We start from the raw sequence: 22,375 nt of genomic DNA on the forward strand, positions 1-22,375 counted from the left end.
TAGGTCACATAAGTCAAGATATCAACAAGAGCAGGCACAATGCTCGTTTGGGCGTAGTGCTCTTTTGCTCTCCGACGACGACGACGAGGCCGATGTATGGGCATGTGTTCGTCTGCGCTTGCGGCTTAGCGAGGAGGGGCAACTCCCAAGTTCCAACCTAGAAGTAGGTAACTGGGAATTTCTTCTCTCCTTCATCAGAGACTGCCTGATTGATTCACTCACGAAGGACTCTTCGTCAATTTGGGTCCATTCATTTCAATTTGGGAACGAGTAATGAGAATAATTCCGCTCTCTTGCTACGATTGTGTGCTGGCCAGCTCCAAGCTCACCACGCCTCCATCATGACACCGTCAACCTCTCTTCTCCTCTTACCTGCTCCGCCAACTGAAATAGATGCGACAACGATTTACGCAGCCTATAGATTGCCGATTGAGGCTGTGGTGTCAGCTCTAGGGAGGCTGCCTCACACAACAACTCTTCAAGTTGTCCTCCCATGTCCGGCACTCCAAAGTCGACTCAGTCGACCCCGTTCTGAACTGTGGAGTGATGCTCAACACCTGCTTGCCAATATCTATAGTCTCATTTGTGTAGTTTGCGCGAAACTTGCTGTTGATGTCGATTGCGGTACCCCCGGATCCATAGATGCTCGGGTGCTCTTACTGGATTATGATGGAACCCGAGTAGTTTCGCAAGGAAAGGCAACTCTCGACAACGGTACTATGGGCCCAATAATTGACCTCCCCACGTTTGCTTTAACTCGGCGACATTGGCGTACCATATACAACGTAGATGGTGAGGAAGGCCAACATCTTCTTGCGGCCTACACAGGTCTTGCAAGCGAAAAGTTACCTCCTCTAAATGGCAATCTGTATCGTGTTGGAGGTGGAGTCATTATGAGGAACAACACACCGGCTCCAGTACAAGCCAGCTCCAATACCTCGATGTCCCATAGAGTCGTTGCTGTTGGTGGTACGTTCGACCATTTACACGCCGGGCACAAACTTCTGCTAACAGCGACCGCGTTATTACTCCAACCCCACGACGACACCCTGAGGATACCACTTCGTCTGATTGTTGGCATCACCGGAGATCAACTGCTGAAGAACAAGAAACATGCTGAATATTTGAGCAGCTGGAAGCAGAGACAGGATGATGTTGTGGATTTTCTAGTTTCCGTGCTCTCTTTCACGCGGCTTGGCCGCGAGAAAGAACTCGAGATCCAGGAGGTGAACGAACCCGTTCCAAATGGGAAAGGAATATTTACAAAACTCAACTCTTGTTCGGTGACAATTGAATGTGTTGAGATTCAGGATCCTTTTGGGCCTACTATCACAGACGAAAGTGTAACGGCACTCGTGGTGTCCGGTGAGACAAAGTCTGGTGGCCAAGCGGTCAACGAGAAGCGAGCAGAAAAAGGCTGGAGAGCTCTTGAAGTGTTTGAGGTCGATGTTCTTCGTGCCACAGAAGAAGATAGTGGTCACAGCGAAACAAGTTTCGAGTCCAAGATCAGCAGTTCAGCCATCCGCCAGCGAATAGCCGAGACCTCGCGAGGTTCGTCATTATGAAGACAAACTTATGTTTCCTCGATACACTACCAGCAGTTTGGGTTGTCTTTTTGAAGAGAAGTACATGAAAATCGTCTTTGCTCGACACGATGTGATACCAATTTCCAGTGCAGTACACAATCGCTAGTTTCAGAAGGGTAATAAGAATTTCTGCATTCTCATCATGCATGAATACTCTGCGGGATAAGCAGAAGTTTGCAGGATGACACCTTTTCGATCAGTTATCTGGACCGGAGTTACAGTATCAAGATTATTGAAATTAGTTAAAGGCATGAGTATAACTCTACATGCATGATGCATCTGTCTTTCTCCCCACCATCTTCTTCTACGGCTATGCATTTGTCGCCGCGAGACTTCAGCTGAATAACAAAGAGGTATGAACCAGGATTCCACGCAATTTGGGATCAATGGAGAGGCTCGCATTTCCAAGAAGGTTCGCTTGCCATGCCTGTGGAGGATTGCGTAACCAAAAGTGATGGGAGTTTTTTTGAACACATCCCATGGCACAATTCAACGGAGTCTAGACGAAAGCTGTTACATGAATGGGAATCACCTCGGTGCTGAACAGTCTGTTCATAAGGCCCTAGAAGTGCTACAGGTAATCTTACAACCAATTTCAACCTTGTCAGCATTAACTTTGCCACCTGATGCTGCATCCAATTCCAAACCAATAAGGCGACGGATATATGATGTGTCTACATAATTTAAGAAGGGAGTGGAAGGAATGCTATCGTCTTTTCCGGCATGTCTCTCAGCCACTGGGACTTTGGTGAAGCTTAGCTGAGCAGTCTCTTGATGGATATACTGTTATATAGAGGACAACCAAGAATCAAGGTCCGTGTCTCAAAAGTAAGGTTCACACCCATATTGCAGATCTTCCGTAAACCCACAGAACGCAGATGCTATATGATCTCCATAGATCGTGTTCCTCTCCCGGACGATCTTTGGATGGGCCCCAAAGGGCCCATATGGTACGAATACCTAGATAGCGCTTCGTCGAGATTTCGAAGCGACGAGATGGCTATAGGTAATGGCAGGGCAGAAGAGCCGCGGCATGAATGGCGTTAGTACTGTTGTAAGCTGCAAATATGCGATAAGGATCATTCAACTTCATACAGCTCCTCTGACGTGACGTGACATGACGAAACCTACGGCAGAGCTCTTCGATTGTCCAAAAGCGTCTCATCAGCCCCGAAGCAGACTTGCCTGCAGACAACGGAATCGCAATCATTCTCGGAGTGTGATGTGTTCTGCATCTCCTCGTCTCACACAAGCCACGACCAGATGAGATGAGCCTTGCTTTGCCCTGCAACTGCATCCGGCGTCAAATAGGAACCTGGAAGCCTCGGGCCGCTCCCGACAAGTACGTGCGCAAAAGGAATTCCGGGACTCGGAGTACTAAGCTGGGGAGTAGGAAATGCGAACTTTGGAATCTGGGATCTGAATCTGGACAACCTCTACGTCGTCAACACGGTCAACTGGCTCACAACTCAACAACTCACAACTCCTCTCCACTTCTTAAGAAAACGAAGGGACGTGAGCCACGGCCATGGCCGTGGCAAACTTCCTGGCGGTTGCGGATCTGCACGAGCGACCCATCGCACGAGACCGCTTTCGCTCCCAATGCCAGCTGCCAGCCATGCGAAGCGGTGGCCGCGTGCTAAGCGCCCATCACGTCGACCACTCATCGAGAGCGATGCGGTTTCATGGCCTGCCCTACCTACCTAGGTACTCCGTACGGCGTGGTGCAGAGGGATGCATGCTGACTATACTCGTCCGCCGTGTTGATAAGACGCAGCAGCAGACGGCGATGATTGCATATTTCGTATGATATGACCAGATACCTGCCTTCACGTAGGAAAACTCAGACCTGGCGGAGGAAAAGTTGCACTTTATCTACTTACATGTCGCTTCTTCAGCCAACTGTGCCGCGACGGGTACATTCCACGTCGCTCCAGTCTTCCTAGTCCTGGTCCGGCGCTGCAATGCAACTTCATTCGTCCACGAACTCCCAGCGGACTTCTCCCTCATACATCCTGCCGTCCATTATTCGCTGCCATTATGCGGCCCCTTTGCAAATGCCCTCGATTGGAACCAGATATGCATATGCGGGCATCACATGATTGCATATGTATGCAAGTTATACTCGGGAAAGCTGCGAGGAAGATTAAGGGCATGGTCGTCCCCTCGACATTGATGGCCCATGATTCTTCAGCCAAAATCCCACGCTCTCTTAGGACCGTCACTATCCAGCACACCATTTTCTATGCATAAATCCCTCAGAAAACGCACCTCTCGGACAATATCATAAACTCAACAGTGCGTGTGGCAGCAAGAAAAAGTGTGCCACGGATCCCCACGTCTCGATGTTGAGAGATTCCCGCACCCCACCGCCGATGGACAGGGACATCGATCTTGCTACTTTCGTTGATCTCCCGTGGAGCTTTCGTCGTGTGAGCTGGTCAGGTGTGAGTACCAAAGCTTGTCTGCCGTCTATCTTACAGGCATTTTTCCATAACCATACTGCAAATTTCGCGTCTAACAAAGTGAGCAGGATTACTAGCGGCAACATAGTCTAGAGGACTGTGTGCAGTTACCAAGATTGGTTGCTGTTGGTAGCTACTCGCTCTTGCTTCCTCTCTCGCAACATGTCACTATCGCTCGACTCGAGAAGAATTCCGGTTCACGTGTTAGACAGGATTATTGTACACCTCCTTGGGAACGTGGACCCCAGAAGGATAGGCGGCAGGTTTCATTTTGTCAGTATACAAGAGGTATCACTGGTTGTGAGAAGAGAAAGGTGGGATGATGTTGTCAACCTACGTCTTACAAGTAAAAGATTAAATGGGCTGTATCGAGTTCTCTTTGACCGCAACGCACCAGTTTTGTTACGATTGCCCCTCAGAGCTATCAAAAACATCATTCTCCACCTTTTCGATGGCATTGACCCTAGACTGGAAAACGCTCAAAAAGTTCCCTTGACACATCGCGAAAGGTCTCAAACTTCGATGTACAAAGAGTTGCAGAGGAGCAACTGGCTTGACGTGCTCAATTTCCGTCTTACCGCAAGAAGACTCAATGAACTCCACCAGGTCAAATTTGGCCCTCGTCCTAATCTTCTTAGAATGCCGCTGGAGATAAAAATCATCATTCTTGATTACTTGTCAGAAAAGCCCAAAGGAATGGTGCAAATCGAAAACAGGAGCTGCCTTAGCTTGGAGAGTTATCCTGATAGGCTTACCCCCAGCAATCCTGACGACGCACTTGGTGGTTTGCATGAGTTGAAGAATCTTGTACGTGCTCTCTTCTTGTAGCATTTCGCAACGTACTGTGCTGAACTGTACCACTGCCCGATTCTACACCCACTTTCTTAAAAGAGTCGATGTCTCATTTCACCTCATTTCCCAGTCGCAATATGCTGCCCGCGACAGCGAACGCCGCTGAAAGAAGGGGTGTCAGCATTCGGCTTTTCCAAAAGGCTGGAGATAGTTCTAACAAGTATCTTTACTAACACTTATAATTACCAGAGGCTTGTTAATTCGGATTTGTCAAAAATCTGTGCTGAGCGTTTGTTCGATCGAATTAGTGTTCGATTTTCCAAAAAGGGGTTTAGAACGTTAAGGCAGATATCTTCGCACCCAGCTATAAGCAGATATGTGAAAAAGTTAACTTATATGGTTCCTCCGTTTCATTTAGGTAACTTACCTTCTGGCCATAAAGGATGTATCTGATGTCATTCTAGGCGACAAACATTTCGAAATGTACTTGGAAGGCGAGGAAAAGGAGAGACAGCGTCAGCAGGTCTCAGGCCGTGGCAGGTGGCGGGTGGGGAAGCAGGCTTTGGTCAAGAACACCATGATTAGGGCGATGGAGCAATCCGAGCTTCGTATGAGTGAAGAGGACTTGAAGAGCCTGACACTCGCTCTCAAATCATTGCGAAACCTCGAAAGGCTAAGGCTATTCAGAGTTATGGACGAAAATGATCAGGAATACTTCAAATACCTTTGTTATAACAATGGGCAACAGTATCTGAGCTGGCGTCACGCATGCGAGCACGCGATGGAGACTTTGATTGCTGCGTTCCTCGCCTCGGACAGTCCGGCAAACATATTTGACTGCCGGTTCCTAGATATACGACCCCCAACAGGCGAAGGGAAGACCGCAAGTTTACCATATGCATCAGAGCCTTTGAAAATGGCGCTGGGACGTCTCAAAGGTTTGCTATTAAGACTCGTTAGTGATAACGGCAGTACTATGAATAGCAGGGTTGATTGGCTCTCAAATTATTGTCAACAGCTGCTACCGTGTACAGAAAATTTATCTGGCCTTCATATCGCGTTTGAAAGGGTCGTTTCAATTCCGCTGCACGACGTCTTTCATGACATGTCTTGGCATTCCATCAAATACATTGGCGTACATCTATGGTCATTAAATGGCGATGAACTTGTCAGGCTATTACTGAGATTGCCAACGCTGAGGTCCGTCCGATTAAGACAGGTGTACCTCGAAGAGGGCGACCAGAAATTGCGATGGAAAGATGTGTTGAAAGAAATCAAACAAAACCTAACCCTCGACTGGATCAGTCTTTTTGGTATTGGGTATGGAGATGGTGGACGAGCACCATATTACGTGGAAGACGAATCTTCTGAATCAGAATATCACTTACCATCATCTGATGACGAAAATGAAGACGAAGGGCATCTAAGTTCAGAGGATGATAATGAAGGAGATGAGCACGACCCCCAGGCTTTTGACATTGGTAATATTCACGGGGACGATGATGATAGTGAGGCTAGTGAAAGCGATGAGAGCGAAGAAAGCCAAACGGAAGGCAACGATATCGAAGATGATCATTATAACATACCCGATGCTGCGATGGAACCTCCAGCATCCCCAGAACATATAGGCATTTCTACATCTCAAATATGCGATTGCGAGAGGGACATCGGCGATGATGTTCCTTTTATTAACAAATTGAGATGGCAAGAGTGGGAGCGATGGACGGTCAAACGATGCCCTAATCACGATCCAGGCCACACTAGCGCAACATCGGAAACGTAGATTTCCACCCAAAGTCCAGAGTTTGACGACTAGTTGTCACCCCAGGATGGAATCTGGAAGCACTGTACGCTCAAAATGGTCGCACATCAATCTGGATTTGGTACAAATTCAGTCAAGATGTTGATGTATCTACAGCGACTAAGAAATAATATACACTGAAAGCATCTATCCGAGAGAAAGCATCCAGCAGTTCCATGATTCAGGGACATACCGTTGCATGGCTTATATAACATCGCTTGGTTTCATTTCGACGCCTTAAACAACATTATACTGACTGCTAGAGGCGGCTTAGAACACTACTGAAGGATGAACTGGACGCTGTTTCAGCTTGTATGGCATTTGGTCTACTAACGTGAGAAGCGTGGCATACAGAGGCATAGATAGGGTGCCAACGTGCCGGAATCGGTTCATATCTAGAGCAGACAGAATCCAGAATAACACTTACGGATGTTCATAACAACACCCAACTCATGACACTCCTACTTTTCATGCTGTGCTCTCCACAATCCGTAGTTCTGAGGCAAAGCAGCCATCTCAAAAGAGGACCTGACCGCCGTCAACTACGATATCGGCGCCTACGCGAATATCAGCAGACGTATCATAAATGACAGCACTCTCCGTGCGAACTCTGCCGTGCTCTTACCGTTAATATAAGTGCTTGCGGAACTGGACAAGAATACGGCAGCGCCTGTCAGCTCCGACGGCGAACCCATCCTTCCCATCGGATTCCTCGGAGTCCAGATAGATCTACACCCCGCAAGGCCATCTCCCTCGTTCAAAATCGTATCAGCATATCCTGGGCTGATGGAGTTCGTTCTGATGCCATGGATTGCCCATTCCGCGGCTAGACAATTCTTAAGTGACAACAGCGCAGCTTTGCTCACATTGTAAGCGATCTGTGGTTGAGGGTAGTTGACACGATGCCCACTGATACTGGCAGTGAACACAATACTACCACCTGTCTTTTGTGCGATCATTTGTCTAGCTGCGGCCTGAGCTACAAAGAAACTCCCTGTAGTATTAATATCCAGTGTCTTACGCCACTGCGAAGCTGTCATTTCAAGGGCATGTGTACATCCGACGACACCGGCAAAACAAAGGACAACGTCAATAGAGCCTAGAAATTTCGCCGATTCCTGAACACTAGTTGCAACGGCTGCATCATCTGTGATATCGACTATCTTGTAACCGAGCCTAGCTTTTGGAAATTCATTCTGTAATTCCTCGACTTTGATTCTCGATTTGTTTTTCTCCACATCAAAAATCATCAGACCACTTGCACCGTGTTCCAGTAGAGCTCTGGCACACGCGAATCCTAGAGTTCCAGCTCACCCAGTAACTCTACAGAACACTTGTTAGCCATTTCATATCTTCCATCTGGATACGATCGAAATTGCAACAATGTGCAATTCTTCGCTGAAGAACCCCTCGCCGCGAAAACGGATGTGGTCAGTCGAACAGACCACGCAACAAGAAATCTAAAATGTAGTTGATGATTCCAGGCTCATTTACCCTACCTCCAAGGCGCCATGTGCCAGATTCGTTTCACTGGCATCCCTTCTTGTCCACCTCAAGAACACATAGTGATGAAAGGGGACTTACATTGCATTTCCCTCAACTTGAAATCTCGCGTTGGCCCTTTCCCTGGGTGTAAGCTTGTCTTGCAGCATACGTGGTGGGGGGGTCAAAGAATGGCGGTCTCCGTTACTGAGTTTCATTTGCGGAAGTACTCGGGAAGTCAAATCCTCATCTGGTGTGGTATTTTCGGAGACTGGTTGCGTGCTTGACTTAGACGTGTATGCTCTTGTGCATTGTCTCGCGATACCTTTGTCGACTTTTTGCAAGATTGACCGAATTTATTGTTTCCTGATACAAACGAGAAGTGAAGGACGCATCGTGCGGTATCTTATTTATATTTGTTGATGTATTGGAAGAGATTTCTCGTCAAAGACCAAAATTGGTGGCCATAAGAATGATTCCCCGGGTAATTTAGTAGACTCTCTATGTTGAAGAGCAATAGAATTGAGTTTTACCATCGATTGATTATCTATAATCGTACTAGGTCAGTATGAAAGGTAGATTGGTTTGGATTTATATATCTCGATGTATGTACCTAGTCACGAGTTTTAAGCAGTTGAGGCAACTATGCCGAGTTTGTACAATGTTCAGAGGTCAACTTTGCCGAGGCTGCAAGACATCTTCCAAAACCTTTCGTAATAGATAGAGCAGGTCGTTAATAGGTTGTCCCTTTGATCTCAATAAAAAAGTTGTCCTTTTGAAGATCACACAAAAGTCTATGTTGATGGTACGCTGTTCGATGCGGGTTGGGGTGGCTGGCCATGGAATGGCATCTGAATCACCATGATTAAAACAAGGTAAGCTCGATGCAAAACATGGACATTGATACTCGAGCGTGCCCTTTTCGACTAAACAGCGTCGAACCTGCACCACCCCGCAACTACAGGAATCAGAGTCACCACTCATACCACGTTTGATAGAAGCTACACCAGAAACCACAAACCGCAGATGACCGACCTGGATGCGCATGTGAGACAAACGAGAACAAGACATAAATGTTACCGCATCCACCACCTTGGTAGCCTTTGCGAAACCGAGATGCATTCTCCTCTATGAAAATACTGGATTTACGGAACCACTGCGACCATTGCGAGCGGCCGCATTAAGAGTCAGATCATGTCGCGCTCCTCGTTCTTCTCTCGATCATCCTCTTCCGCAGACCGAAACCCTCTCCTACCAACGCACCACACACCCAGAGACGACTCTATCTCACTCCAGAATCTTTCTCTAGATAGAGAGAGTCGCCCGGCATCTCCCTCTCCTCCTCCTGCCTTCTATCGTTCCAAAAATGACGCCGCCAATCCTCGGACGTACCAAGCTTACCATCCCTACAGCGATAATAAAGAATCCACAGCAAGCGGGGGTTTCGACGAACCATTCGTCGACAGATACCATAGTGGCAATGTCAGCTCATTATCCTCCACAGGAAGGAGGATCCAGTTTGCTACTCCACCGCCGCCTATAGCGATGAGGGTTGGGCTGCCTGCGAAGCATATGGACAATGAACATGGCAGAGAACCCAACAAAGTGGAGATCAGAAGAAATGTACACAATCAGTTTCTATTGTTGGAACGCAGGGAAAGGTCTATTCAGACGGAACTACAAACATATCTTGACGCTCAGTCCGAGGGTCTTATACAAGGGCTCGACCGCGAGAGCCTCCCTGGTAGGAGTAGCCTAGGAGGAAGCGATGCTGGAAGCAGCACACCAACATCCCGCAGTGTCCGAAATCACGGTTTGAATGGTTCGGGCGTCATACCAGTACGCCAACCCCGGCAGAAACGAATAGGACTTCGAGGTGCTCGTCGCGGTTTATTACGGGGCGTGTCCGAGCTAGTTATGGTGAAAGAAGGCCAACTTCTTATTATTTCAGATGAAGTCGCGCGCCGTAAGGATGCTCTTTCTCAGCTTTCGATCTGGGAAGAGCGCATCTTGGCCGCAGAGACGGAATTCAAAAAAGGCAAATCCCAAGACGAGACCAGAGAACTAGAGGAGTTGAGAGAGGAGGAAACTGCTGTAGAGCATGAGATAGCAGAGCTAGAGGAGAGATTGACGCAGATGAAGGCAAGGAAGAAGTGGCTTGCCGAGAGGATCAAAGAGAGAGTAAATAGGGAAGAGAGTCGACTGAGTAGTTGGCGAGGGGCGATCAGAGAAGCGGAGAGAGAAGTGCGAGGATTTTTGAAGAGACCTCCAGTTGAGACTAGCACAGTCTTGAGCGGCGAAGAAGGCTTTCTGTCTCTTCCTCCTGCGCGAAGGACGTTGGCCATGGCGAGAGAGTGTTGGGAAAGGGAAATTGCACAATTATCTTCAAAGAATGAAGATGTTGAAGTTGAACGACAAGCGCTGGAAGACGGCGCAGGCTTGTGGCAAGATGTGGTTGATATCGTTAACAGCTTTGAGGACGAGTTGAAGAAAGACATGTCTAGCCCTGGTGGCCATGACGTCGAAGTGCTCCAGGGGCATGTTACCAAGATGGGAAGCGCCATAGACCGTTTGGCTTCCGCGGTGCAAACAGCAGAGGATAACAAATGGAACCTCTTGATTTGTGCTATCTGTGCCGAACTCGAAGCCTTTAAAGAGGGTAAACAGCTTTTGCAAAAGACTGCGGGGTTCATCTCTCATGCGGAGAGTGTTGTGAAACAAGACCTTGGTAGTGTCAGTGGTGTTAGTGCTGAAGAAAGTGACCACAAATCCGAGAATAGGACTACAAGTAGTAATAAGGAAAGCCCAAGTTTGGATATGCGGGTGGAGGCAGACGAAAGCGAAGATGAGGGTCCGAATTTGGCAGAGTTATTGGTTGAGGATAGTCATTGATTATCTCTAGGCTTTTGATTATACCCTTAGATGTCTTACAATAATAGTACTGATACCCCAGAGCTCTTGTCCTGAACAAAACCTATCCACAGCTTATAACTCATGGTCTCAAGGCAAGTTGTCCGAGCTGTTTGGTGAGTCGATAAGATCTGATTTCATATTTTGCTGATTAATGAAACAACGAGCATCGCCCAGGTGGCGGAATTCCATTGCTTTGGCCAGTTGAGACGTTGTATGAGAGGAATATAGTATGAAGACTAATGGGACACAATCTTCGGGAGGCAGTAGGAGCTATTACGTCAATATCCAAAATTGTAGTGCTGGAACAAGGGCCTAGATCTTCTCAAAGACCACACCAGTATACGTGAAGAATCCTTATTAATCCTAAGGGTGTGCTCGGGAAGATATAGTCATATGCGGCTACAACACCTTAGTACAATCGCTACATAATACTCTATCAGCGCTCAGGATAGAAGCAATTGCTACAACTAGTAATGTCAATGACACTAGATATAGATAGGTAGGACTACTTCGCGTCCCATAGCAAAGAAAATACCGGGCAGAATCTGGCCTAATAGATAACTCGGGAAGAGCATTAGGATCAGACTACCATACCAACTCAGCCATGTTTCAATCCACTACGCCATGAAAATGTGAACCGCTACTGATTTACATTTAGTTTGCAATTTCAGAGTCCTAAAATCCCTAGCCGACAGTGCATGTTCTTATTGATGTGTAGGAATCCACATCCTGGCAACTTGAAATCGACCACAAGTCGCCATTAACTTTAGACCAAGGAAATAAACGCTGGTTCGTATGCCATCTGTTTGATTGAACGCGGCATTCTCGAGATGTCTATTAATCCTGAGTAGCACTGCTTGAAAAAGTAGAGACATCGCCTTTCGCCATACCCGCAATCTGCAAACGCAGTCCAAAGTTCAACACCTTAACGCCCTAGACCTTTACAAGTCCAAATGCCCATGCTGTCCGATTTTCTCTCACTATGGAATCGCCGCCTTCGCGAGCGTGTCCGTCGCCGGTGGATTCGATGTTGATTTCTTCGCTATCTGTATGTCGTGGCCTTGATTCCGCGCATGCTTATCGTTTCCTTTCGAAAAATCCGCTCGACCCAGCTAATGCAACCGAAGTGTCCATCACCCACTCGCCGACGTCCAGATATTTTCCAATCCACACATTGACATCTTTGTTCTCAGAGATGGATTCTTTCTTGAAACTGGGCCTAAGGTCCCGGAGCATGGGACTCGTCAGCTGGTGTGCTCTCAAATGCGGTCTCTATTAGGAGAAGGGTGCCTAATGAGGGGGATGGTTTCGCGAAAGTTTGCTTCACAGGTAGACAGCCGACGAGTCGGAACAAGATATGAGATAGAACGTACGTTAAGCCGGTGGATCGTTTCATGCCAGCCAGAATGGTGGAGACTAAAGAACGGATTAGCAAACAGTCGAAGGACATTCTCTCCAAAGGTAGGCGTACTGAGAACAGCATCAAATGCGTAGTGAGTTAACCTTCCGAGCTTTCCCCATAACCCAAATGTCAGTAAGTTGAGAAACTGGGGCGATTAGGTTCCGTATGCATCAAGCAGTGACTAGGAGCGTAAGGGACTAGAGACTCACCACCATGGTTACTTGCCTTGCTTGTTGGTTACGGGTATGTGTAATGGCCAGGGAAAAGGTTGGGAAAGGGTTCTCAGTCGAAGCTCTCGTGTGTGCTGGAGTTGTACGTCGGAACTTGCTTTGTTTAGTCTCGGAGCCTGGTTGCTGTGCACCTGCCAGCACCATCAGGCTAGCCGACCCGGTGAACGCGCAACCGGGCTCCCGAATTATCGGTCCGGTCCACCTCCGCAGAAGCCAGTTAATAAAGGCTGTGTGACCACCTACAGGACTGAATCATTATCATCCTTTTACCGAATTCGTCGTATTCATCACCTGATCGTAGAATGACGAGAATATTGATTTACTCACTCACGATCTTTGGTTTGGATGCAGCAAGACCTTGGAATGTCTTCGAGAAACCGTCGCCGACGATAGGTCTTCGAAACTATACCATGGACACGTGATACCCCCACCAGCACTTAGATCCATGGATAGCGGGAACCTAATAATCGCCCCGAGATAGCAGCCGCGCAGCCAACCATGTCGCAGCAAAGCGGTTGAGGACTTGAGCCCCTCGCTCTGGAGTCGGGCTGGCACGCTGGCCTGGCCTTGGGGGTGGGGTCCGCCATAATGGGCGCAAAACAAATACTTTCTTTTATCAAAACTGTGCAGCAACAGTTTTTACTCCTTCCACCAGTTCTGCTCACCCCATCTCCTGAAAGAATTCCCTCATCACCCGAGTGAGTATTTTTCTTCCCTCCTTCTTCCCTGCTCATTTAATTCTGTGCAAGACTCGTGGTCTCCTCATCACCATCACTTTCTCAATCGCAACGTGAAACGTTGTGTCGTCTGATTGTTGTATTGGTCGGTCTCCGAAGCTATCACCCCCACCAAGACCAAACAGTTGAGCTGAGTAACAGCTAGCACAATCGTGTCTCAAACCACCAACTGACAGAAAATATTGCAGACCTTCCTTCCTTGATCATTCAAACCTGACGATCTAAATCTCTATCAACCCCTCGAATCGTACAATCGCTCCTCTGGCTTTGCCCCGCATCGCAGAATATACATAGCTATTCCACAGCCTCGTTCTTCCACCTCCATCCTTCTCCTCAATCATGGCTACCGCGATGGACCACCTTTCGTCCGGCTCTACAAAGATCGAATGGATCTCTGCTCTCAATACTGAATACAAGCCAGCAAAGAACTATCGCCGCACATCTATTATCTGTACCATCGGCCCCAAGACAAACTCAGTCGAGGCTATAAACAAGCTCCGAACTGCCGGTCTCAATGTGGTTCGTATGAACTTCTCTCATGGCTCATATGAGTACCATCAATCCGTAATCGACAATGCTCGTGAGGCCGAAAAGGTCCAAGCTGGTCGTCAGATCGCCATTGCTTTGGATACCAAAGGTCCAGAGATCCGAACGGGAAACACCAAAGGTGACGAGGATATTCCAATCAGTGCTGGAACTGAGATCAACATCACCACTGATGAGAAGTACGCTACCGCGTGCGACGTGGAGAACATGTAAGTTATTGGTGATCCGCTCTGGCATCCAGTTCCTCTAATCACCTACTTCCAGGTATGTAGACTACAAAAACATCACCAAGGTCATCCAGAAGGGCCGCATTATCTACGTGGATGACGGAGTTCTTGCATTCGACGTGCTTGACATTATCGATGACAAGACGATTCGTGCTCGTGCCCGCAATAATGGAAAGATCTCTTCCAAAAAAGGTGTCAACCTTCCCAACACCGATGTAGACCTTCCAGCACTTTCCGAGAAGGACCAGGCAGATCTCCGGTTTGGTGTCAAGAACAATGTCGACATGGTGTTTGCCTCCTTTATTCGTCGTGGTGAAGATATCACCGCCATCCGTAAGATTCTTGGTGAAGATGGCAAGAATATTCAGATCATTGCCAAAATTGAAAACAGACAAGGTCTCAACAATTTTGCCGAAATTCTCAAGGAAACAGATGGAGTCATGGTTGCCCGTGGCGATCTCGGTATCGAGATTCCTGCTGCTGAGGTCTTCGCTGCGCAGAAAAAGATGATCGCAATGTGTAACATTGCTGGCAAGCCAGTCATCTGTGCTACACAGATGCTCGAGTCGATGATCAACAACCCACGCCCAACCCGTGCCGAAATCAGTGACGTTGGTAATGCGGTCACTGATGGAGCCGATTGTGTTATGTTGTCAGGAGAGACTGCTAAGGGCAGCTATCCAAATGAAGCTGTTAGAGAGATGAGCGAGACTTGCCTCAAGGCTGAGAACACGATCGCATATGTTTCTCACTTTGAGGAACTGACTGCCCTTGCTAAGAGACCAGTAAGCATAGTCGAGTCTTGTGCCATGGCCGCTGTCCGTGCCAGTCTGGATATGAATGCTGGTGCTTTAATCGTCCTCTCCACTAGCGGAGATAGTGCCCGTCTCCTGTCCAAGTACAGACCTGTTTGCCCAATTTTCATGGTCACGCGTAACGCCAGTGCTTCTCGCTATGGTCACTTGTATCGTGGCGTATATCCTTTCTTCTTCCCCGAACAAAAACCAGATTTCAGCAAAGTCAACTGGCAGGAGGATGTTGATCGCAGAATCAAGTGGGGTATTGCTGAGGCTATGAAGCTAGGCGTCCTTTCACAGGGTGAGACTGTTGTCGTTGTTCAGGGATGGAAGGGCGGCATGGGTAACACCAACACGTATGTTTACCTGGAAATCCCATTGTATTCAGCTACCACTAACTTTAGAACAGTCTTCGTGTCATCAAAGCCGAGAAAGACCTCGGGCTTGAAGTATAAAGTGACCATCAGATCATCGAAAACCCCGATAAAACCTCGCTTGTATAGGCTTCGGTTCTGGTGCGAGCAAATTGACCTCCGCCCATTTCATAGTTGAGGGCTCTGTCGAAAAGTCTGCAAAAACCGTTTTGAATTCCGAAAGGAAATGAAGGAAGTGGTTTACTGGAACAACCGCACGCTATGACTTATGATAGCAAGAAATGTTTATAGAGCTCAATACCAATTTTTAGTACGTTCCGTCGTGTTTTCCAGTGCGAACAGGAGTATATACAATGGACTTGTCAACCTACAGCTTTGTCAGATTTGTCCATGATGCCATACTATGATCATGTTACCACAGACTACCGTATAGAAAGAGCGGAGGTAAAGAAACCTTTGGATCTCCATTTTTGTAGATGGGGTTCGGTTATGGCATGTTTGTCGTGGCGTCGACTCGCCTTCTTTCTGGTCTTGACCTTCTACCCAAATTCTGATTTGGGTCTTATCATCGGTCGTAATTCGGAGGTTATTCTCAAATTGGCATGACTCACCTGAAGAGACGTATACACCCAACACTTGATTCATGGCTAAGCACGTCAACCCAGTTCCAAGGTTAGCTGTCATACTTTTTATTGGATCCAGGGATGTGTTCTTGAAGATTCTACAAACATTGTGACCCGCTCACATCTACTTCGACCCCCCCTGAATAAACCGCGGTGGGTCTTCTAGAAGATACGGTAAACAAGGTTATTTAGCCAATAATGACTTGAGGATATACTTATCATTCCTGGAACAAGTAAAGTCTGTATTTTATCCACTGCGGTTTACTCTGGGTGGTACGAAGTACAAGTCAACTAGGAATTTCTCTCACAAGGCCGTGACAAACGCCTTGATCTCATCCCTCAAAATCCTTTGACAATCTCTATCGTGCCAAAAATGACCTGCGCCCTTAACCTCTCTGTACCTGAACTTGTCGACCCCTTCCACCTGGAATCGTTGGGCCCAAGTTCGTAACTTTTTTACCGCCACGAAAGCATCATCATCAGCAAATAGGGCCAATGTTGGCTCCACGCCGAACTTGAATTCTGGGTCAGGAAGCCCTTTGTTTGGTCTAAAACTCCAGAGCGTGAGTAACCCCCCTACAAATCCTTGAAGGGGAGAGACTAGGAGGTAGGCGGTTCTGAATCTATCTCCCAGCCCGATTATCGGGTTGATATTATTTTCAGACGATAATCCAATGTCGTTATCCGTTAATATTTTCTCTAACGAATGATTTGATTTCCCGAGTTCACCACTCTTCCAAGAGGATGCCCAGGAGGCGTCACTGTTAGCCCTACGAGGTTGGTGCCTTGTTTGTTTCGTCAGAGATCGAACTCGATCTACGCTTTTTCTAACTCTCTCTTGTGTCTCGATTGAGAACGAATTCCTCGAGCGGTGCGAGTCGTGACTGGCTCTCCGTATTCCTTCAGTGCCGCCAGTGCGCATTCCACCGCTAGCCTTGCGAGACGTTGGACTACAAAGAAGATCGTTTGGTTGTAGACTGCGACCACGATGGTGCTGGGCGTGGAACAACGACAATTGAACGCTTATTGCTTCGCTCTGTTGCATAGCGAGACTTTCTGCTCGCATCCGAATTTCGGCATAGGCTGAGCCAGTAGCAGGACTTTGGAATGGTTCTAGAATCGAGCTAAGTATGGCAGGTAAACATGATGTTATCATTGCACCATACGAATAACCCCCCATTAAGAAGACTGGTCGAGTATCGCTGGTTTTAGCCTCCAAGCCTGCACTTGACAAGCCATCAGGGTTCATAGTTGGACTTCTAAATCTGTCGACGTGGGGAGGAGCTACTGATTGTGAGGGAACGGGAGTTAGGTTGTGCAATTCGGGCTCGGATTCGGTAAACTTGGGTTGACTCATGGGTGAGACGTTTGTGACTGGCAGCGCGAGAAGATGAATATAATATGCCATAAAACCAATAAAGGAGATGTAATCATTGTATTCCGCCAGTGACCGCCAAGAAGTACGTGCTTGGGATTGACCCGCACCCCTTGAACCAGGAAGATCAGCATACATCGCACATTGGCAGCATTTTGAAGACGCACCTGAAATTGAAAGTGCCAACACAGAAGCCAGCTTTGAGGATAGTGGACCCGATCAAGTCGACCACTGGATCGTCGTAACTACCACTAATCCAAGGTCAGACCAAACACCATGCTGCAAAAGAGCGTATTTCAAATACCCCAGAGGCGCATATGGGTGGGCAATTATGGCTGCCTTTTTATCCCAACTCTCGAGCTGGGAGAGGTTTTCCGGAGAGAGGCATGGTGGATGGTATATTCGGCATGAAAGTACCAGATCATCGTGTACGGAAGGAATAGTAAAGCTCAGAGTCGGAGGTGGGAGCATGTTGGGTACGAAGAGCTCGGAATCTGACGCGGCTCATTAAGTAAAACCCAAGACTGCTTGTTTTACGGTCGACATGATGAGGCGGCACTCCACGATCTACAGGTGAAAACGATATTGATTTCCGCTGTCAGCTTGACGTGCTTGATGACGATGCGAACAAGACGGGAGTTGTGAAGTTGGGGAGGAAAGAGGTTTGGTGTTGTCTTCGCGTAAGGGAGGGGAGGGTACCTAAGTAGTGGAGCTCCCGACACCCCTGTCTCGCAAGAGGTTAGCTCCTTGAGCGTCTTCAGTTAACAATGAAAGCAAATAGGAACTCCAGCTCGGTACTCCAAAAAAAAAACTGTCTAAGGTGAATTCCTCTCAGATTTTGTGCGTCTATCTATGTGAAGTAAGGATCTGAATTTTATGCTGTACGATAAAAGACTGTGTCATAGCCGGATGTGGGCTGCCAATCGAGGTTTCAATACCTAGGTACTCGTGCACTTCGGCACCAGCCTAGCTAGTTGCCTCGAATAGGTTAACGTTAAAGGCACCTTCTTGGGGCAATCAGCGATGGACGTTGGAACACCAACCACCCTATATTGGATGCTATGAAGGCTGTGTGTTAGTGAGCTAACCGTATTCATTCAAGTATCCATCCTTCGAACGTCAGTGGCCATCACACGTCTTGAGAAAGAGGTTAGACGTTTCATTTAATAACGAGTTGTATAAAAATACTCGTTTTGTGCCTGCTTTGCAGTCTCACAAAGTGGGAGACATCCAAAAAAAAAACAGAATAACATATCTTTGTGCTTCGCCCAAGATATTCAGAATCTGCGTTAGGGATATTTGTGACAGCCAAATACGAGAAGCTAAAACGAACAAAGCTCTCCAACATATCTAAGACAACGTGAAAACCCAAGATAAAGCTATTGTCTCCAATTCAAACCCGTATCCTCGTGAAGTTCGTTATACATGACCATCAGATGTCCCCTAGCCCATGAGGCATGTTCTACCTGAGATCGGACGACGAATGACGGCTACTACTGGCAACGGTAGCAGTCTAGAGCGCACTCTGTCTAGGCGCTCGTCCACATATCGACGTCCGCATCAATTGGCACCGATTCCTAAGCCAACTCGTGGGCCTGATGTGACACTGGGAACGCTCCCACCTCGCTCCCTAAGTCTTCGACCCTCCATCAACCCACGAAGGCCTCGTTTCTGGAGGCCAATGACAGCACTGATATCACCTTTCCAGATCTCTTTTCCGTTAGCATCGTTTCTGGCATCAATATCATTCGTCATGCCGCTGACGTCGGAGCCGGAAACATCACTGGCCGCACTTGATGTCGCACTCAGCGATTCTTCATCATCTTTTCTCCTACCTCCGGCACCCGTATTGAGATTTCCCACTGATGTATTGATTCGTAAAGGTTGTTGACTCCTGAGGGACATGTCTGTTCCAAGCGAACCCAACTGAAGTATCGGAGGACCTTGACCTGGCGCACCAGGAACATCAGCAAACTCAGACGACAACCAATTCTCACCAAATGCCGAGGAAGAACTTGTTGACCGGCCACCTCCAGCTGCCATAGCAGACGCGTTGAATACAGCAGCAGCATTTCTAGAGTCCAAAACTCCATGCAGGCGCTCGACGACTGCTTCTAGCAGCCCGTCAATTTTGTACGGACGAGCTAGTTGGAGCAGTGAGCAAAGAATTTGAGGCGTACAAAGCGGCGAGCTTGAGTGTGGTAATGAGGAAGTATACAGGTAGTGAAGGAGCGATTGCAAGGTTAAGTGTGTATGCGGCAAATAAAGTGTGCGAGGTCGGGAGGTAGGCGGGAGGCTAATGGTATCAGGTGGTATAGCGAGCGAAGATGGATCAATCGACTGGTGGTTAGAATTGGTACCCTGCGTCGATGAATTGATCAGGGTAGATGATGATGACATGTTGGACGACGCCCCAAGACTAGGTGTGATAGTAACACTACTATTTCGACTCGGGTTGTGTCTCAACATGGGATCTGGTCGAACAGTTGCAGCATCGTTGCCATCTTGAGTGGCGGCTCCTTCTCGAAGCAGCTGGACGAAATACGGTCCCCATCTTCGTGCTACTATCCGTGAGTTGACGGGGATTCGTTCACCACCGACGCAAAGGATATCCATATCAGCGAGTTCTTTTAGTCCAAGTGCACTCTGACCTAATTCCTCTGCTGCCCTTGACAAAGGGCGGCCACCAGCAGTCCAGCCAACTTTCAGACTTAGACTCAAGCTGGGTGCTGTGAATGGAGCACTGGCAGAAACAAATCCAGACATCGGCGCTCCTTTGCGGGGGTTGTCGTATAATCCAAACGCTTCAAGCTCGACCATGCAAACATTTGAGAAATTTATCCTTCGATGATTATAGTCCTCCACCAAGCTTCGTTTGCGGTTTCCAAGAATTACAAAAGTGTTTCGCCGACCCCAGAGAACGCCGCGATTCCAACTTCCCTGACTGAAAACATTTCCTCCAGCGTCGATTCGACTCCACGTCAAAGTACGTAAATCTAAAGCCCAAAGTGCGTATTCCTGTTTCGATGAGGTGAGATATGTGCCACTCACCACAAAATTGGTATCAATAATCCCACCGTTGGGAAAGCGTAGTCCAGGTGGCGAAAAGGTGCCATGCATAGGTTTTTCAGCTAGCGTTCCATCCGGAGAACGTATCTGAAGTTCCAGCTTGACATCAAGAAAGTTGTAGTTCGAGTATATTAACATTGATGATCCGGCTTCCCGCACATCTTGATTAAAATTGCTCGAGTCTGGCTTCGGCGAACTCTTTCCAAGTCGAGTGGAAACACTACTTGGGAGTGGTGCCACAACACTGCGATATGCCCCGCAACTTTTCCCCAGCTGCTGTGTACTGGTCCATTTCAGACTGCGCAGATTAAAGACGCTAATCTGCTCAATATAATGATTTGCGCTATCTTGACCTCCCACGACCACCATCTCAGCTCCGCCACTCCCGTCAATGTTCACGCCAATGGTCCCTGAGTTCGGATTTGCTCCGGCTGGATTGTGATGGAGAGCAGAATTGGGTGCATTAACAGAGGAAAAGGTAGCAGACGAGGGAAGTATTGTGGCACAGTGAGCATATCTGCCTTGGGGTGTTTCGTTCTCCTGGGTTGGAATATACGACCACACCTTTGTTGGTGCATCATAAATATAGATATCTGACATCACGACCACTTCTGGCTGTGCTTCCTGGGCGCTCTGCGTAGCAACAACTGCAGCCTGTCCCTGGACTGGGGCGGGGGACATCCCACCATAGCATACCAGTTTCGTGTCGCCGAGCGGACAAACACTATGGAAGTATCGCGGTGGTGGAATATTTCCTGATACATCTAATTTTGTCCAATGCCGACGAATGAGATCAAGTTCATAGAGGTCTGATGTTAGAGCAGGCCTAGTCCTCGACAAAATTCGTCCGCCAAATACGTACAGCTTGTCGCCCAATATGGTAGTTGTTGCACCTACCAAGGGATGAGGTTCCCTTCCAGTAGTCCTGTGAACATTGCACATAAGCCCGGAGAGATGTGTAGCTGGCGTTGTTCCGGGCGTTCCTATTGTCTGGCCCCCAGCAGAGCGTGGTTGGGCTGGGGATGGACCCGCTGATGGAGGACCATTGCTCCTCGGAGTCGTGGTGTCTTTCGAGTCATCTTCCCCAACCTGCCTTGCTGGTCCAGTACCATTGCTCTGGTTGGAGCCGAATGCTCCGCCATATGACTGGCTCCCCGATGTAGACGAGTCCATTGTGCTTGTACGGCTTCCAGCCGCACCTTGTCGAGACATCGTTGTGGGGGCCTTGGGTGTGTCTGGAGGGGAGAAGATGTTCTGAGGAGGAGGCTCTTCGGCTAACGGTGGTGACTGTGGTGGTGCTGGCAAAGGCTTTTCACGGTTCAGACTGCTCGTCCTACGCTCATGCTTCCTCGATACTCGTAGGTTTGTTTCGGTATCTGCAGCCGCTGACGCAGGTTCCGAGAGGGTTGGTAAGGAGGTCTCCCCGAGTTGGGTGGTAGGTGGTCTCGCTCGATTGCCAGACACAGATCCCCACTTCTTGATTCCTCTTCGAACACCAGAAAGAAAATCACCTCGTTCAGGAGACGGCGGAGGCTCGTCTTCGTTTGCAGAGTCGGATGGGTTCGAGAATCTGGACGGAGTCTCGAGTGCACCTGGGGCCTGCAGCGTCAGCTTGTCTGCCATATTCATACATGTTGAGGCTACGTGAAGAGCAGGTCTCAGGACTGAGTAGAGCGAAATACAGAGACCCTAGGCCGCCCGACTGCCAATGAGTAGGGTACCAAGGACAGGGCGCATCAACGTCCGTACTCGATGAAAGAGGCTTACTTTGACAGAGAAAACCGGGTCTGCTTCGCTGTAGCCGCGCTGGTCAGGAGTCAGGAAGGTACTCCGGCGCCCCAAGAACGGAGGTATCTCTTACTTTGTATATTCTAGTATGGGACAGCGGCACACTTGCCACGCGCTCGGCCAGAGAAACGGGAAAAACGTGTCCGCACAGTCCTGGGATCCCGGTGA

General features: G+C 48.3%; 8 protein-coding genes across 8 annotated transcripts; 4 read left to right on the forward strand and 4 right to left on the reverse strand.

Moving 5' to 3' along the window:
- Positions 1-341: 341 nt before the first annotated feature.
- On the forward strand, positions 342-1,565 carry GLAREA_11235 (Nucleotidylyl transferase; the record flags this gene model as incomplete). Its single annotated transcript, XM_008079424.1, has 1 exon — positions 342-1,565. The coding sequence occupies one exon, from the start codon at positions 342-344 to the stop codon at positions 1,563-1,565; it is 1,224 nt and encodes a 407-aa protein (XP_008077615.1).
- Positions 1,566-4,213: 2,648 nt separating this feature from the next.
- GLAREA_11236 (uncharacterized protein) lies at positions 4,214-6,626 on the forward strand (the record flags this gene model as incomplete). The annotated part of the gene is made up of 3 exons (XM_008079425.1): positions 4,214-4,858; positions 5,093-5,261; positions 5,308-6,626. 3 exons carry the CDS (start codon positions 4,214-4,216, stop codon positions 6,624-6,626), a joined length of 2,133 nt encoding a protein of 710 aa, XP_008077616.1.
- Positions 6,627-7,160: 534 nt separating this feature from the next.
- On the reverse strand, positions 7,161-7,894 carry GLAREA_11237 (NAD(P)-binding Rossmann-fold containing protein; the record flags this gene model as incomplete). The annotated part of the gene is made up of 2 exons (XM_008079426.1): positions 7,161-7,201; positions 7,270-7,894. The coding sequence occupies 2 exons, from the start codon at positions 7,892-7,894 to the stop codon at positions 7,161-7,163; spliced, it is 666 nt and encodes a 221-aa protein (XP_008077617.1).
- Positions 7,895-9,320: 1,426 nt separating this feature from the next.
- Positions 9,321-11,018, forward strand: GLAREA_11238 (uncharacterized protein; the record flags this gene model as incomplete). Its single annotated transcript, XM_008079427.1, has 1 exon — positions 9,321-11,018. One exon carries the CDS (start codon positions 9,321-9,323, stop codon positions 11,016-11,018), a length of 1,698 nt encoding a protein of 565 aa, XP_008077618.1.
- Positions 11,019-12,116: 1,098 nt separating this feature from the next.
- On the reverse strand, positions 12,117-12,815 carry GLAREA_11239 (duf1748 containing protein; the record flags this gene model as incomplete). The annotated part of the gene is made up of 4 exons (XM_008079428.1): positions 12,117-12,258; positions 12,413-12,455; positions 12,511-12,586; positions 12,651-12,815. 4 exons carry the CDS (start codon positions 12,813-12,815, stop codon positions 12,117-12,119), a joined length of 426 nt encoding a protein of 141 aa, XP_008077619.1.
- A 932-nt stretch (positions 12,816-13,747) lies between these two features.
- Positions 13,748-15,433, forward strand: GLAREA_11240 (Phosphoenolpyruvate/pyruvate; the record flags this gene model as incomplete). Its single annotated transcript, XM_008079429.1, has 3 exons — positions 13,748-14,163; positions 14,219-15,334; positions 15,388-15,433. The coding sequence occupies 3 exons, from the start codon at positions 13,748-13,750 to the stop codon at positions 15,431-15,433; spliced, it is 1,578 nt and encodes a 525-aa protein (XP_008077620.1).
- Positions 15,434-16,279: 846 nt separating this feature from the next.
- Positions 16,280-17,821, reverse strand: GLAREA_11241 (alpha/beta-Hydrolase; the record flags this gene model as incomplete). Its single annotated transcript, XM_008079430.1, has 3 exons — positions 16,280-17,462; positions 17,518-17,601; positions 17,655-17,821. The coding sequence occupies 3 exons, from the start codon at positions 17,819-17,821 to the stop codon at positions 16,280-16,282; spliced, it is 1,434 nt and encodes a 477-aa protein (XP_008077621.1).
- A 1,089-nt stretch (positions 17,822-18,910) lies between these two features.
- GLAREA_11242 (Kelch motif) lies at positions 18,911-22,042 on the reverse strand (the record flags this gene model as incomplete). The annotated part of the gene is made up of 1 exon (XM_008079431.1): positions 18,911-22,042. The coding sequence occupies one exon, from the start codon at positions 22,040-22,042 to the stop codon at positions 18,911-18,913; it is 3,132 nt and encodes a 1,043-aa protein (XP_008077622.1).
- Between the last annotated feature and the right edge of the window lie 333 nt (positions 22,043-22,375).

Source organism: Glarea lozoyensis (assembly GCF_000409485.1).
Source record: "Glarea lozoyensis ATCC 20868 chromosome Unknown GLAREA11, whole genome shotgun sequence".
Lineage (NCBI taxonomy): Eukaryota > Fungi > Ascomycota > Leotiomycetes > Helotiales > Helotiaceae > Glarea > Glarea lozoyensis.